Source organism: Mus musculus, chromosome 12, assembly GCF_000001635.26.
Source record: "Mus musculus strain C57BL/6J chromosome 12, GRCm38.p6 C57BL/6J".
In the NCBI taxonomy this organism is placed as follows: Eukaryota; Metazoa; Chordata; class Mammalia; order Rodentia; family Muridae; genus Mus; species Mus musculus.
In genome coordinates this window covers 116,046,787-116,063,565 of record NC_000078.6, presented here as the reverse complement: position 1 = coordinate 116,063,565, position 16,779 = coordinate 116,046,787, and the positions used below count along the sequence as shown (strand labels likewise).

Genomic DNA, 16,779 nt, shown 5'->3' with positions numbered 1-16,779 from the left:
CATTTTTTTGTTCTTTCTGGATACTGAGACTGAAATATCTGCTCAAATACACTATGTCTCATGAATATAAAAATGCTGTGTTCTCACTTATTTTCACATTTAGCTTTTTCTTGTGAAAAATAAGATTAAATGTGTTGAATGGCAAGATGAGAACAAGAAAAGCTCTGTCTGTAAACTGTGGCCCCCAATAACATCACCAGGAACAAATCTACTCACATTTTATTAAAAAAACATAGAAGCTGGGGAGATAGCTCAGTAGTTGAGAGCATTTGTTGCTCTTTCAGAAGATTCCCAGCACTCACATGGCACAATGACCTGTAACTTCAGTTCCAAGGTATGGAACAGTCCCTTTCAACTTTTGTGGGTGCCACACACATGCGCAATGCATACACATACATGCACGCCACACTCATACACTACAAAAAACAAAAACAAAAAACCACAAAGCCAACCTCTACAGCTAAACGAGACTTCACAATTTTCACACCACTACTCTAGCCCTTCCAATGATTTTGTACATCGCTTTCATTGTTTCTGATGCCAGAGAAAGCAATGGAAAATACCCACTGAGGACACATATGCCCATCCCCATTAGAACTGAGGCTGACAGATTCACTTACATTTCAGCTAAATTCTAATTAGCAGGAATCACAGGCAGAGGACTCTACCCACCCTGTGAACCCACGCAAGTAAATTTCTCAACCTTTGCAACTTTAAAGGGTCGAGTCCACCTGCACTTCATTTATCATGGATGCTATTCCTATTTATGAATAATGAAAACTTTTTTTTTTTTGTTAAAAGGGCAAATGTCTTTGAACTGTTTGCTCTGGATGCTTAACCTGAGGGCCCCATTAGTTTGTGTTGCTGTGATGCAGTTTCCAGATAAAAGCAATTTATGGGAGAAATAATTTCTTTTGGCTTATAATTTCAGGCGTGGTCTGCTTTGTCAGGAAAGGCACAACAACAGGAACAAGAAGCTGGCTCAACACTCAGGAAGCAGGGGGCGGGGCAGGCCAGAAGAGCTCTAAGCCAGAAAACTTCAAAACCTGGACAACTCCTGCTACTTATTTCCAAACTAGAGTCCCTTCTCATGTTACATCCAACCTCTTTGGCCAACCATATCCTACAAACTCTTCACCCAGGGTAAGCCTGGCTCACTCTGTTTAAATTCCCCTCCATACACCCCAACTTCTGTCTATTCAGGCTAGGTCTCATATCCAGTGTCCCAACATAGACTAAGCACCACTTGGGACACCACAAATCTTGAGGTTCAGGTCAAGATCCTTTTGGTCTTAACAAATAAACACATTAACTTCCACATCCAACCACTTAACCTAGCCCGATTCTGCACACCACTCATTAGGGTTTAGATGACTGATCCTCCCCTCCCTAGATGGAAAAACTAACAACTCTGATGCCCGCTGCATTGCTGTGCAAAAAGGTCAGTTGAAGCTTCAAGCAGGTGGCCTTTTACACTTCAAACAAGCTCTCCCTTTCACCTATGCAAAACTACCTGGGCTAATGTGGTCAAATCACAGGTGCTTATGCAGCCCTGGGATCCTTCCCGTGTGAACCCTGTGGAGCACATGTGCCCTCCTGGTTCGGTAATCTTGCACGTGGGACCAACACAGAACGGTCATATGCCTATCTGGCAGTGGACTGAGCCTGTGTTCCACCAGGCTGACTTCAGATGATACCAACAGAAACTTTTATATTGTGCTGCTGCCTTGGTACCACCCTTCAGTCTGTTCAAGAAACACCAAGACCTCTGGATTGCTCATTCTTGGCATGTGGTGTTTACTTTGTCTAACAGGGACTGGGTGTTCAGCAAGTGGTGGCTGTATTGGAAGCTTGTCACAATTAGAGGCTGGCACTGTAAGAGAACCTCAAGGGTATTTTTCCTCCCTCCTATTCTGGGCAGGTGGCAGTCTCAGTTCACAAATATTCTGAAACCTCTCAGCCTGCCACATCATGCCAATTTAGGAAAGATCACTTAAAGATCCTAGGAGTGAATGATTAATAGAATCCCTTCATTGCCCACGAATTCATTAGTAATATTTGTCATCTAGCACTCTCTCTTGGATAAGAAAAATACACTGTCCAGTCTTCAGAAAAACACTCTTCACAAGCACTTATTATGAGTCTTGTTCTTCTGATGCTTTTTGGTGCTTTCTCATTTCCCTGGGTGAGCACATTTAGAAACTTTTAATATGTGATACAATCATAGGTTTTGAGAATGAGTTATTGATGGTATTCCAGGAGAGCTTTGAGAACCAATTTCTACCAGAATTAATAGTGTAAACTTTAAGCCAAAGATAAAGGTTTTAGAACATTTATACTTGAAGACTTCTATATATCAATTATATTAAGAGCCTGTATGTTAATCAAGGTCTTCTATTACACTTATGCTTGCACAGAACAAATATTATACTGTTCTTTGAGTTGTGCACTTGGGACAAAATTGAAATTTTTACTGTGTTCTCTGATGTTAAATAGCTTTGTGCCTTGATGTAAAGGCTTTGAAACAGTTATGTTTGCAGTGTTTCATTCTAGTATAAACTCAGGGGTTAAGGTATGCAAAATGGTAAAAGTTTCACTTTTTCTACACTTGTAGGGTTTGTCTCGTGTGTGATTTTCTGTATTTAGTGAAAGCTGAAGAGCTATAAATAACTGTCCAGTTGTGCACATTTGCCAGTTTTTGTCTCATGCGTGAATTCAAAGTTTAGTAAGAGATGGCCAACAATTAATTTTTTTCCACATTAAAAAAATCATTTGTGTTTCTAAAGTGAATTCTGTGGTGTCTGGTAAAGGATTTTAAACCTTCAGAATTTGGCATTTTTCAGATTTGTAGGGTTTCTCCCAAGGAACAATTAGTTCTCTGATAGTGACCTGTAAATAAGTCAGACTTTGTTACATTCACTACCTCTGTAGGACTCCCCCCAGTTTGAATTAGAGGACATTACACAAGTTTTTGACTATGGATCAAAGATTTACTAGATTCTTGACATTTGCTAGTTTTTTTCATGTATGAATTCTCTCATGCTTTCTAAGGTTTGAACATTGACTAAAGGATTTCCCACATTCATTACATTTGTATGGTTTCTCTCCTGTATGGATTCTCTGGTGTTGAATAAGATTTGTGCAGTGGATAAAAGCTTTGTCACAGTCTTTACATTTGTAAGGTTTCTCTCCTGTGTGAATTCTCTTGTGTTTAGTAAAAGATGAGCGGCAGTTAAAGGCTCTGCCACATACTTCACATTTGTAGGGTTTCTCTCCAGTGTGAATTCTCTGATGTTTTCTAAGGCTTGAACATTGGGTAAAGGCCTTTCCACACTCTTCACATTTGTAAGGTTTCTCTCCAGTATGAATTCTCTGGTGTTGACTAAGTGTTGAGTTTTGGGTAAAAGATTTGCCACATTCTGCACATCTGTAGGGCTTCTCTCCAGTGTGGATTACTTGGTGTTTCTGAAGGCTTGAACACTGAGTAAAGGACTTGCCACACTGTTTACACTTGTAGGGTTTCTCTCCTGTGTGAATCCTCTGGTGCTGACCAAGAATTGAGTAGTGGTTAAAGCTTCTGCCACATTCTTCACACCTGTAGGGTTTCTCTCCAGTGTGGATTCTCTGATGTTTTTTAAGGCTTGCACACTGGGTAAAGGATTTTCCACATAATTTACATTTGTAGGGTTTCTCTCCTGTGTGAATTATGCTGTGTTTTCTGTAACTTGAGCAATATTTAAAGGCTTTGCCACATTCATTACATTTGTAGGATTTCTTGGAATGCTGAATTTTACGCCTAGTAACGTTTAAAGTTTTATTAAACATTGTGTCACAATCTATACTCTTGTAATGATTATCTTGAATATAGTTACACTGCTGGATAGTAAGCTTTGAACATTGAGTAAAGAAATTATCACAATTGAAAAGCTTCTTTGGAAGATTACATTGATGGTTGTTGGGACTCAAGCAATGGTCAAAGTCATTCTGTACTTTGTCACGCTGACCAGATTTCTCTAAGATAACCACATCATTGCAACTATTTAGTAAAGATCCACTACTAAAACCTTTGCTAATTTCCTTATACATGTAAGGGGTTTCCCAAATATCTGTATCTAGATTTTGGCTATGCAATAATGGATCAGTAGCAGGCAATCCACAATCATTAGTATTGTGCTTTTGGCCACAGGAGACTGGTATTTGCTGACTGAAGAGTATGGCTCTTCCAGGATAGGAAGACTCGACTTGATCACTTTTAGAGATCGGTCCTCTGTTTCTTAATTCTTTGTCTATGAAATTGCTTGAGTGAAAAATTAATCTATCTATCAGATCTTCCCAACTTTCTTTCAAAGTTAAGTCATGTTGAAAAATTTCCTGTGGATATTTACAGTTATAGACACATGGCTCATCAAAAGTATCTGTCCTTGCATGAGGTTTTTTCAGAGCTGTTTTCTGTTCTTGATTTCTGTTGTCTTTGGTATTGCTTGTGATCAGACATTGCTTATGTCTACCATGGCAGGCTGCTGCTTTATTCCCACCTACATTTGCACAATCTTCCCTTAAGTATAAATGCTGAAGGCTATAACTTCCATTAGTCACTTCTGTGAAGGAATATTTCAGGATCTGCTCTGGTGAAAAGTTCTGGGTACAATGATGAGAAAGAGCTGAAATAAATAAAAACAAACAAATTAATTTAATAGATACTAGTTATTGCAGTTGGTAAATACATGTGAAGTTATACCAGGATGGAACATCTGGAGTTCCATATCTGAAACATCTGGAGAAATCACAGTAGCAAAGGTTGAAAGTTAACCAACAAACAAACAAACAAAACAAAAAGACAACAAAAAACCCCAAACCAAACCAAACTGAAACAAACAAACAAAAATGATAAAAAAAAACCCCAAAAACCTAAAACAACAAAACACCTTAAAATTAAACTTGTACACCCTCCCATAACCAGGTAAGGAATCACGGCCCCCCAAGTAAGCACAAGGCCAAGCAGGCTCACTGTAGGAGGAAGTGAAGTTTGTTACTTTTGTCAAGCACAGCTCTTCTTTTCCCCATATAACATAGCTAATTAGGAAAAATCAAATCTCCATCACCATAAGGAAAAAAGAAAAGAGACAGAGGACTTTTTTTTTTTGCTTTTGTAGAGCCTGTATGAAACCTGGCTATCTACAATGGCAGAGAGTAGGAGATACCAGGTATATTTTACGTAACAGTTTTGTAAAACTGAGACCAAAAGCAAATACTATTCTGTTACCCCAAACTCTCACCCATCCTGTAAAAAATAACTTTCTGAATATAAAACAAATTACTATTGTTTGTTGTTGATTTCACTGAAAAATAAACTCAATCTACTTATATACAGCATGCTATTTTTAGGTATATATTTATACTGGGATGGTTAAATCTACTTAACACGTTATCATTTCAAAAAAAATAATATTTGTACTTGAACACTAACCACCAATTTCTCTAGTATTTCCCAAGAAATACATATTAAATACACCTGTGATCTGTAAAATTCTGAATGCTTGTTCTTTTTTTTCAATTAAGTCTAGATCTTTAAAAAAACAGCTATTGTCTAGTAGCCTTATGCTTATTTCAGTAATATTCATCTTTGACCACCACTACTTCAACAATCCCCCAAGGTGACAGTCACTGCTCATGTACCAATCTGCACTCACTTTTCACTTCTGAGATTAACTTTTCAGATTGCACATTAGGATGCTCATTTCTTGTGTCTGCCTGATTTCATTTTAAGTCCTGCACTTTTACCCATGCTGCATAAAATTAAGTGATTTTGCTCATCTCTTTTATATTACTGAATATTAATTCACTGTGTACATGGACGACACAACCTTTTAAAAATGCTTTTTATTATTTTCAGAAGTGTATGTGTGTGTGTGTGTGTGTGTGTGTGTGTATGTGTGTGTGTGTCAGTGTAGATGCCTGTGAATACCAGAGGCATCACATCCCACTGAACTAGAGTGACAGGCAGTTGTGAGTTGCTCAGTGTGGGTACTGGGAACTCACAAGAGTGGTTTAAATACTAAGCTGTCATTTAAGACCCCGAATAATTTATGCATTTGTACTAACATTAACTTTTATTTTGGCTACTTCAAATCATGTCGCACTAAACACTCTATTAGTGGCCTTATCGACAGAGTGACCTACTATTGCTGGGCTTTGCTGGAACAAACGCATGTTCAGTTTTTAAGGTGCTTCCATGTATCCCCCACGCTTGTTATAATCTGATGCTGATACTTTTTTAAAGGACAAATTTCAATGGATGCTAACATAGTAAATAGAATTGACTGACTCAGAGGGAAGAACATGGAGACAATGCACGAAAACGATCCATGCATTAGACTCTATGATCCACAAGTCACAAAGGTAATCTGGAGAGTGGTAAAAGTGATGTGGCTTCTCTATGATGCTCCAAGGTGACCTCAGCGGAGCTCTTAAAAAAGGCATTGCAGTCCAGACATAAGATGGAGGTCACAGTGAATGTGCTGAAGGAACAAAGTCTAAAAATACTGCATCCAGACAGCCCACTCTTCAGAGTCAAGGAAAAATACAGGCATATACACTATCAATGACCACCACCACTAGACTTCCCTACTACGGGCAACCCAAATAATAAAACTGTAAAGCTCCGTGGAATCAAACACAGAGAAATTGAATTCCATGGATTTAGGAGGGTACACAACACACTTTTAATTTCTGAATAAAATTGAAAAGACAAAAGTGAAAGCTTAATTATAAACCTGTTAATACACACTGACACACTCCAAACAAAACAGCTGTGTTACCAATAATATCACAGGAAAGAGAAATGTAAGTATAAAGAAAATTTGTAGAGACTAAAGATTACTTTGTCATTAGTGTATACAAAAAAAGGGGGGGGAAGAAATTTATGCTGTATCATAGGTGACTCTTTTAAATGTAAGGATTCAGGTATGCTAAAAATCATGAAGGGGTCAAAGAGAGCTGATATATGGCCATAATTATGGTATAAAAAATACACTTTCAGAAAAAAGAGATGTGAAAATAAGATACAATTTAAGTTAGAAATTCTAATGAAAGAAAATAACACACTGACATTTTCTTTTTTAAATCTTTTCTTTATCAACTAGACAGAAGCTAGAGACTTCTGAGAAGAGGGCACCTCAATTAAGAAAACAGCTCCGTTAAGACTGGCTTGTGACTAAGCACAGGAACGGATGTGGGTGAGCCCAGCCCATTACTGGTGGTCCTGGAGTGTATATGAAACAGGCTGAGCAGGCAGCAAGGAGCAAGCCAGGAAGCTGCACCACTGTACGGGCCTTTCCTGTCTCCTCATCCCTGCCCTGTTGAGCTCTTGCTGACTTCCCTCAGTGACACACTGTAATGTAGAACTGTATGCTGAAACCCAAGCTGCTTTTGGTAATGGTGTTTTATCAAAGCCATAGAAACTATAACAAAGACAAACACAAATGGCCATTTTTCTAGCAGAGTATAATTATAATAAATACATTACAATACACTTCCCACTTCTCAAATAATACTATAAGCACTGAGAATTGAGGTAAGATATTGAAAGTACCAGGATAATATTGACTTTTACATCCCTAGTTTTCATATTGTAAAACAAAACTAGATAAGAGTACTAATCAGGAAACAAACCCTGAAAAATACTATAAACAGTTAGATTTATAGACACAAACAAACATCAACCTGGATATCCTGGTAGGACACAAAACAGGTCCTGGCAGATAGGAAAGTACTGATGTTCATTTCTGACTATAATGAAGCAATGGACATCAACCCAGGAAGAGAAAAACTGTGATGGTACCAAAGCGTGCCACAATAAATACTCGGTGATGTCCAAACGAAGTCCTTAAGGTTTTTTGCAGCATTATTCCTAACAGCACAGTAAGCACTCCCCCCCCCCCAACCACAGATAAAGACAATTTGGAATACGCATGCAGCGTAGAATTACACAACCTTGTAAGTGCTCCTTGACAGATGTCCTCCTCACCTGTGTGCTCTGCTTCATTCCGTCCTACCCACCCAACTGGGAACACTGCCACTGCTTCATTCGGTCCTACATATCTACCTACCCACCCACCTGGGTACACTGTCTTTGGCCACTTTACGTCCCAAGGCTCTTTTGTGTGTTTCTAGAGAGGTAACCAGGTGTGACTTAGAGACTATAAGGCTTGGTTATCCCAAAAAAAAAAAAAAAAAAAAAAAAAGAACAAGACCTATATTATGCTTGAACCTGTATCAACTGAGGTGCGTGTCTCATTACTGTGCTCAACAGAAGAGATTCAGAACAACAACACTGGCACAAATATGATTTCTCAAAAGACATATAAGACAAGATTTTCAATTCCCAAATGCTGACCTCCACTTCTAACTACAGTCAAATCAAAGCTGAGGGGGAGAAAGTAGACTTTAATATGTAGATCAGAATGTTATGTGGCATAGATTTGTTGCAATTACCACTAAGCTAAAGGCAGGATGTATAGTGAGTCCAGAAAGAGGAAAAGGACAAAGATGAGAAGAAACGGGAGCATCTTTTATGTGTGCCAAGGATCCCACAACTGTTCTTTAAAGCTCACGTTTGTACTGCTTATGAAAAGCACAGGCTATGGCAGACATTTTTGAAAGGAAAGGCATGAAATGGTGGCAGTGCGTTGGGAGCTCTGCAGGGATGCTGTCCTCACCCACAGAGACCAGGTTTCTGTAGTTCTCTACCATCACATCCCTATACAGCCTCTGCTGAGGAGGGTCCAGGCATTCCCACTCATCCGGAGAGAAGTCAACGGCCACGTCGCGGAAGGTCAACTGCTCCTGAAAGAGAAACGAACACAAATACCACACTGTCAGAGTTCTGTGTTATCCAAGATGGTCAGAGTTCTGTTATGCAGGATGATCCGAGTTCTGCGTCAGCCAAGAGGAAGTGAGAGTTAGAATGGTGATGATTCAGGAAACTGAATTGTTCCGCAAGGGCCTTTTTATATTTATACTGCCAAACCAGTGTAAATATTACAATTGTATGACTTTAGGTAGCAGAGCATTACTGTCAGAGCATGCGCTGTATAAACTCACAGACAACACTATCTGCTGTGTAACAGAGGAAATGAGACTAGAAAGCCACAGTGAACTAGACGGATTCTGATTCTTATTCAGGTGTTCTGGACTGGAGTCAGAGTTCCTGAGGACACAGCTCAGTAGTAATGCTGACGTCAGTGTCCAAGGCTGCTCATTAGCAGCCGTGAGGTGCAACTTGATTTTTAAAGTGATCATGCATTTTATTATAACAGGATGTATAGCTAGAATAATTTTTTTCATGGGAATGGTTTTATGTGGTTTTTTTTTTTCCTCCTACATTATTTTGTCAAAAAATGGCAAATGGTCAAACCTAGGTTCTAACCAAATGCACTTGGTCCAGGATTAAGATGGAAACGTAAAGTTAAAAAAACTAAAATAAGCTTCAAGCAGTTTTCCCATGTTGTTGGGAATGGAAATATATTAAAAAGGCAGCAAAGAAAACTGATCAAATAATATTTATACTTTATTTCTAAAGATAAAAATAGTAGCCATAAATCCAAAACAATACACAATGGCTGTGTGTATTTCCCAGTGATACATAGTACATAAGGCCCTGGGTTCCTCCTGAGGACAGACTAAAACACACACACATGCACACGTTGATATACCAGTACCCTTAATCCAGATGTGGGGGCACACACTTTTAATCCTAGCAGTTGGTAGGTGGAGGTAGAAGGACATAAATCCAAGGCCACCCATAATGCCACAGAAGTCAACAGTGCAAACTGAACTATATTCTATTTGAGGACGATTCTGTTTTTTTTTTTTTAAATACTTTTAAAAATATAATACCACTGAGAATGTATTTAAGGGTGTCAAACTACAATCAAAGCTGTAGCTTTTTAGTCATTTTCTAACTATTTTGTATTATAAGGTCTAATTTGAACATACTTGGAAATGGATTTGTTTCTTTGGCTAAACGTAAGAGTGGTAAAGAATTGTGTATATGTGATATTGAGCAGGAATAAATATATTGCACCATGTCTATTTCATATTAGAAGAGGAAGTAGCTTAAGATAAAAACAAACAAAACCATACTAACCAGAAGTAAGAAAGGTAGAGAAACAAACATCTCCAAATTCTGAATATGGGGTTCCACTGCCCCTAACCAGAGACACGTTCTCCTAGGAATCTCTTGTCTTCCATCCCTGACGACTGATCGAATCATCTTCACGTATTTTAGAAATAATCTGAATTACCTCTGATGGAGACTATGGGGACCTGAGTGGAGGGACCACGGTTCTGCCTTCCATTTGATACTTTGTAAAGTACTCAATACCAACTCTGGAGATAAAAACAAATGACACACACACATACACACACACACACACACACACACACACACACACACACACACACACACACAATTTTAAAAAGAGAAAGGTAAAAGAGGAAGAGAGGGAAAACAGAAGCCTGTCTGCATGGAACAGCCTAGCAAAGCCAAGGTTACTTAAAGCAATGAATATAATGTATACGATCAGGAGGTGGATTGGTCTACGAGACCTGTTACTTTAGGAAGTGAGGTTTCTGTAGGTCACAATATGATGTGTAAAATAGAGGCTTCCTAGTTTCTTGTCTTGTGTGGCTCCATTTTGAGTGAAAAAAGCAAAATGACTGTGTGGCTCATCTGTTCGCTAACCACGAAGCAAAAACTAGTAACTGGTCATACAAGTAAAACAGCTTTCAACTATCAGTTTAATAAGGTAGACTGTAAACTATAGTGACCTGTGAGCATATTAAAGTTGTATCAGAAAAGTCAGGCCTGGGAACTAATTTAGAAGTCCAGATGAATCAACAACGTAACACACGCTCACCTGGAATCTATCGTAAGGACACCTGAGCACCCAGTTTATGTGTCAAGGAATCATGGAATAATCCCAGATTTCCCCTGGGTGTCATTTTCTATGGTCTTCCCTGTGAATGATCTCGATCCTTAGAAAAAGGGAGCAGAGCCTATGGTGGGGCTCTTGTGTTTCCTCAGCACTTCTACTTCTGGGTTCATTAATATCAAGCCGGACAGGCCAGCCACATGGGGGAAACTGAGGGAACAAGGAAGGCAAAAGGAGCCTCTCACCCTGGAGTCTGCTTGATGTCCACTCAGATAAAAGTCACAAATTACAACCTAACAGAGTCTGCTGTGAAAGCTGCTTTCATAGAGACAAAGTTCCCTTTATACTCGGATAGTTCAAATAAAATACTGAAACACCAATGGACAATGCTTAGGACCTAAATACAGCCAATCTCCAAATACAGCCTTCGCCCTTTTCCACATGTTATCTGAGAACTTCACAAAAGACTATTAACTGCAGTTTACATTAAAAACACTAATTATTCATGCATTCCTCACAAGCTATGTTAGCCAGGGCACAACAGGAACTGGCCTATGATCTTATTTAAGTTTTTCAGCAACCTTTTGAGGTGCAACTTCAGAACACACTGACATCTGTTTACTGTAAGGCAATTATTACAGACTGTAAAGAAGTCTATGTCCACACGTGGGTGTATCTTCCCCTTTTAGAGAACCTGTTTCTACTGACCTTCATGCTCCAGTTTATGTTATAACCTCTTCCTAACAAACTCCAAGTCTGGTACATACTGGCTCACCCTGAAATTCCTCTCTGTGATAAACAATCCCAGCTTTACCAGAGCAGGGGCTTCTTTTACAAGAACCATCATGAAACTGTTTACACCTGTGTACACCCACAGCTGCTAATATCTTCGCCTATAATGGCCTTTTAAATGTATCAGCTTTTTAACCTCTGACTGCAATAAGGCCTCTTTGAACTCTGTAGCCATTATATGATACACACGCGAGGGCGCGCGCGCACACACACACACACATAATTATAATGATAATGCATATTATAATAAAGATAATGCATATTATAATAAAAGAATCTGTGATTGCTAATGGCAGCTGTCAAGGAATATCTGACTGCCTGGTGGATAGCAGCTAATAGAACTAGCTTACTTTGTAAAAGTACTCAGTTTTGGAAACCTATGTATTCATGTTTCTGACAAACCACTTTCATGACACCAGGGAGAGGGAGCTTAATTTCTAGGGTTTCATTGGAACAAGCAGGAGATACTTGGGTATCAAGGCCATCCCCACACACATGGTACATTCTCAAGCGAACATATGTTTTATTAGTGTTTCTTCAGTTCTTCACAGACCTATAAGCCTAGATCAGAACACAGCTCAGACGATGGCTATACTGACAACAGAATCCTTTTTATACATACGGTACATAACACAATACAGTTTGCAAATGCTGTTGACAGCTAAGACCCCTATCTCACAAAGATAGATGTAACCAGAAAGGGAGTCCTCTAAGCTTATAAATCTACAGAGAAAAACCTACACTCCGCTTTAGTCTCCTGTTCTCATCCCTTGCACAAGTTCTCCAATGCTGCTCTCAGGTAACTATCAGTTCTTTCTCTGACATCAGCCCCAGGCCACGGAATGAATAGTATACAGAACTGACTGTGACTAGGAAGCTCATGGAAGAATTCAAGATTCCTGAACCGAGAAGCACAAGTTAGTAGGCGAAACAATAAAGTTTCGTGGTATGAAACAATTATCTCTTCCACTATAATACAAGACAGAGATAACCAGGACTAAGGTAACCCTGGTCAATCAGGCAAGAGAAGAAAGAGCAAAGAAACACATTAATCATTAGGTCTATCACAAAGACAATGTGGCTGCTCATATCCCTAAGAGATGGGATGAGATGGGGGCATCCTGAGACTCGATTCTGGGACTCTGCCTACCATATCCTCCTTCATCCCAGTTGCACAAGGCATGCAGGAGTGAAAGGTTAAGATGCCATGATCCAGCCTTTTACGTCCTGGACACACTTTGTGGAATGAGACTTCTCAGTGCCACAGCAGCTTTGCAGGTACCCATATTCCTATACACAAACCCAATGGATTCACTGGCTTCCAAAGCCAGGTTCAGTGGAGTCCCTGCTTTACTCTGAGCACGGTGCCCTAACTAGACTGATTACACTTTTGTTCATATCTGCCAAGGAGAAGAAATGCAACAAAGTTTGTAGGTTTTGAAAAAGCTTCAGGGTTTAAGTGAGGAAAGGACACACTTGGCTGTGACTCAGGCCCCCGATCTGTGTTAAGTCAGCTCTTGTGGACATCTGAATGCATTTACTTGCCACCGCTCACGTAGCTGAGTCTACTGGGTCACACACCTCACCGCCAACTTTGTGAGGTTGCATCTTTATTGCTTTGTGATGAGGTCTCACATGTAGACCAGACATGCCTTGAGTTCTAAATTTTCCTGTGCCTTACTCATTAATGGGCTTCTGGAAGCCTCAGTGTGAGTTCTAAACTCTCCAGGCCCTTTTCTCAAGTTGGCAACACGACTTGACTCCAGGCCTACCTATTGTTCCTAGAAGGAGCCTATGTGCATAGTGAAGGATCCAAGTTAACACCTTCCATTGGACTATATCCTGAACGTCGAGGCTCTGGGAGAAGGGGCAACTGAACGCATGTTACATCTTCTGGCTTAGATGGATGGGCAAGGTTTCTAAGGGCTACAACAGCACCACCTGCTGTTTACTCCAAGAAGAAGTTTTGCAGCACATCCTACCAGTGGCTACCTAACACGATGGATTCTAAGAACTTGGATTAGTGATTCAATACACAGGGAACAGGTGCCAGGCCAGCATTACGAATAAGTGTCCCATGAACCACAGAATCAACTGATCAGAGCTCACAGGGGCTCACAAAGACTGAAGTGACCATCAGGGAGCCTATAAAGGTCTGACCTAGGTCCTCTGCATATCTGTTATGATTGTGTAGCTTGCTGTTCTTGTAGAACTCCTAACAGTGGGAGCAGGGCCTGTCTCTGACTCTTCTGGGACCCCTTTCCCCCTACTGGGTTGCCCTCATCCAGCGCTGACATGTGCCTAGTCTTACTGTAACTTATTATGCTGTGTTCAGCTGATATTCCTGGGAGGCCTGCTCTTTTCTCAAGGGATGAGTGGATCTGGGAGAAAGGGAAAGTGGGGGTGGGCTGGGAGGAGGGAGGGAGGGGAACTGCAGATGGCATGTAATATGAGAGGAGAATTTAGAAAAAGAAGTACTCTGTAAACATCGGGTGTGTTTGAAAGGAAAGCTGGGCACAGAACTGTTTAAACTACAAATGCAGTGCAGCTATTTTTGAAAGCACGAAGCAGAATGACCATATAACCTAGCAGACACTAAGGGATTGAAGTCACAGTGTTGAAAAAAATGGCTACTCCACCATGTTGACTTCAATACTGTTCTTGGTCACCAAGACATGCATACAACAAACAAAAGGGCTTCTAAGGTCAGAGTCTACGAGCCTGAGGGCATCCAGCTGCTCCCTCACTGCACCTCGAAGCTCAGGCTGTTGTCTAAGGAGTGGGCACAGAGGTCAATGTGTGCTAGATAATAAGCACACAGCAGTTGTGGACACAAGGTGCCAGGCCCAAGTGCAGGAAATCACTAAAGCTGAGGGTGGGGGTCACGAAAGGGGAAAAACTCAACCGAAAAACATTGTGGGAAGGTATCTGTGGCTTAGAAGGCGAAAGGAGGAGCGTACAAAAACCAAATCAAAAGACTTAAACAAACAACCAGCCTGGGTGTTGAAAGGGTGAACTGTTAAGAAGCAAAAGACGCAAAATTTCTACAAAATGGTATTCTGAGGATATCTCACATGTATGACAGCAAATGTGATTAAATGCGCAGACCTGCAAAAGACTGGACCTAACAATACTTCCTTGTCCTCACCCCTCCCTGAGGATTTGTGGGCAGTGAACAGTTGGTAAGTGGTTGAGAGATATTTTCTAGTGTCCTGTTGCCACTAATTATATGCCCGGGCTCCTGTAATTAATCCCTCGGTAAATAACCCTAACGAAGTTCCTTGGCTTACCAAACGATAGACTTTTGTCTATCCTAGAGCAGCTAGGAAAGAAGGGAGTTATCGTGGGAGAGGGACAGGAAAGAAACAATGGAGGATATGTTCAAAATACATATGCATGTGTGAAAATGCCATAATGAAACTCATTAGGATGTATAATTAATATATACTGATACAAAAACTTAAAGAAAGCCAACGATAAAGCGCCATTCATTAAATCTTTAGAAAAACGATGTCAAAAGCCATCTGATTGAAATACATCACGGTAACCCATCAGTTGATATTGATTGGGAATGGCACACAGAGTTGCAGGGTGGGGAAAGAGTTTCGGATCTGACCTATTTCTGGTACATCCACCAGGCGCAAGGGGGAAACGGGAAAACTCTGGGAGGCGAGCGGGAGCCCCGCTGCTGTCCCGCAGGAACCTCCGCCACGGAGACTGGATTATCTGATGCTCCTTCAGGCCATCTCCCGCAGTCTGCTGGCTGCAGACACAGAGGCCGCTGCAAGGCAAAGGCCTGGTAGCAAAATCAGTGTTTGCTCTGCTCCTCCCTTCCGGGGCACCCGAGGACGCCAGGTCCGTGCAGCCGCCCAACTCCGCCCTAGGCCGAGCCGACCAGGCCCGCCCGGCGCCCCCTCGGAGCGCAGACTCCCGCCTACTCAACCCTCCGCGCAGCCTCGCGACCATTGCTCACCATCTCCATGGCTCTCCTGCATCTCCAGCACCCGTGATTTCGTAAGGGCCACCGGGGCTTCCAAAAGCTGGAAAACACGCTCACATTTTCCAACACAAAGGTCGCGTACGGGATGTGGACTCGCGATATTGTCAAGGCTCTGTGAACTTGATTGGCGGGTTCTCAGCCAATACTTTTCCAGCAAAGTGACTGCCATCACTCCCGCCCCGCCCTCCTGATCTTGATTGACATCAGATAGCACCAACCCACGGCCGAATGAGGTCCGAAAGGCAAGTTCTAGGATGAACCTGTTTTTGAGGCGGGCTTCGACGGATTTAGTTTCCAGGGCGACCTGTGGCTTTTCCTTCTTCGTTATGCCTTGCGACTCATCACTTGTACTTGTGTAATCATATGGTCCACAAGTCAGGGAACATAACGACAATTAATTTTATATTTCCTAGACCATGTTTGGACTCGGATCTCCTTCCTGGGTTTTGAGATAGGAAGCATTCCCAAGTCAGCAGTGTCCAGTACAAATGAGAGGTTCAGTTTAAACTATTCTAGTGTTCATTTTAAGAAATTTAAAGAGCGGTGTGTGCTAGAGCACGCTTCATATCCGAGTGCTGAACAGGCATTAACATGTTCAGGGGCCAGTGAGGATGTACCCTTCCCTCATAATCAGCTTGAAAGGAGACCCTTCTTTCCCTGGTAGCACTAATTTTTTTAGAAAAGGAAGCATCAAACGGATGTTACAAATGGCTTGGGATATCAGGATTGTACCTAATATGATGCTAGTAGAAAAGGGAAAAATTCTTGTGTTATGCTTGCTTAAAGATTTTATTTCATATAATACAGTTTCTAATGTGACAGTTATCAAGGGCCCTTCAAGATTAATGACACTTGCTAATATATTAGTGGAGAATTTAGTAATTGATGATCCAATTATGGACTATGGCTAGAAGGATGGTTTAGAAGATAGAAAGGGTTGATGTCTTTGGTCCTAAATTCTCTTGTAATTATAATGGAAATATTAACTGCAGTAGGATGCTGCTTGCTTGCTTGTTTTCTTCCTTCCTTTCTTTTGTCAGTGACCTTTTAAAT

General features: G+C 40.8%; 1 protein-coding gene across 5 annotated transcripts; it reads right to left on the bottom strand.

Annotated features, from left to right (window-relative positions):
* Nucleotides 1-334: 334 nt before the first annotated feature.
* Zfp386 (zinc finger protein 386 (Kruppel-like)) lies at nt 335-15,852 on the bottom strand. Of its 5 annotated transcripts, none has more exons than XM_011244150.3 (3): nt 15,700-15,852; nt 8,749-8,844; nt 335-4,661 (listed from the first exon to the last, which is right to left on the bottom strand). In XM_011244150.3, the coding sequence occupies exon 3, from the start codon at nt 4,084-4,086 to the stop codon at nt 3,022-3,024; it is 1,065 nt and encodes a 354-aa protein (XP_011242452.1). In that variant the 5' UTR covers nt 4,087-4,661; nt 8,749-8,844; nt 15,700-15,852; the 3' UTR covers nt 335-3,021. The 5 variants fall into 5 exon arrangements, with proteins under 5 accessions (XP_011242452.1, XP_011242451.1, NP_001004066.1 ...); XM_011244149.3 differs by lacking the exon at nt 15,700-15,852 and adding an exon at nt 15,343-15,667 and having other exon boundaries at nt 8,718-8,844; NM_001004066.3 differs by having other exon boundaries at nt 357-4,661; nt 8,613-8,844; nt 15,700-15,842.
* Nucleotides 15,853-16,779: the final 927 nt, after the last annotated feature.

Coding starts and splice junctions, on each gene's coding strand:
- Zfp386 (NM_001004066.3), bottom strand. Junction 4,662..8,612: donor TTTTCATAAGCAGTACAAAC/GTGAGCTTTAAA, acceptor TATTTATTTCAG/CTCTTTCTCATCATTGTACC.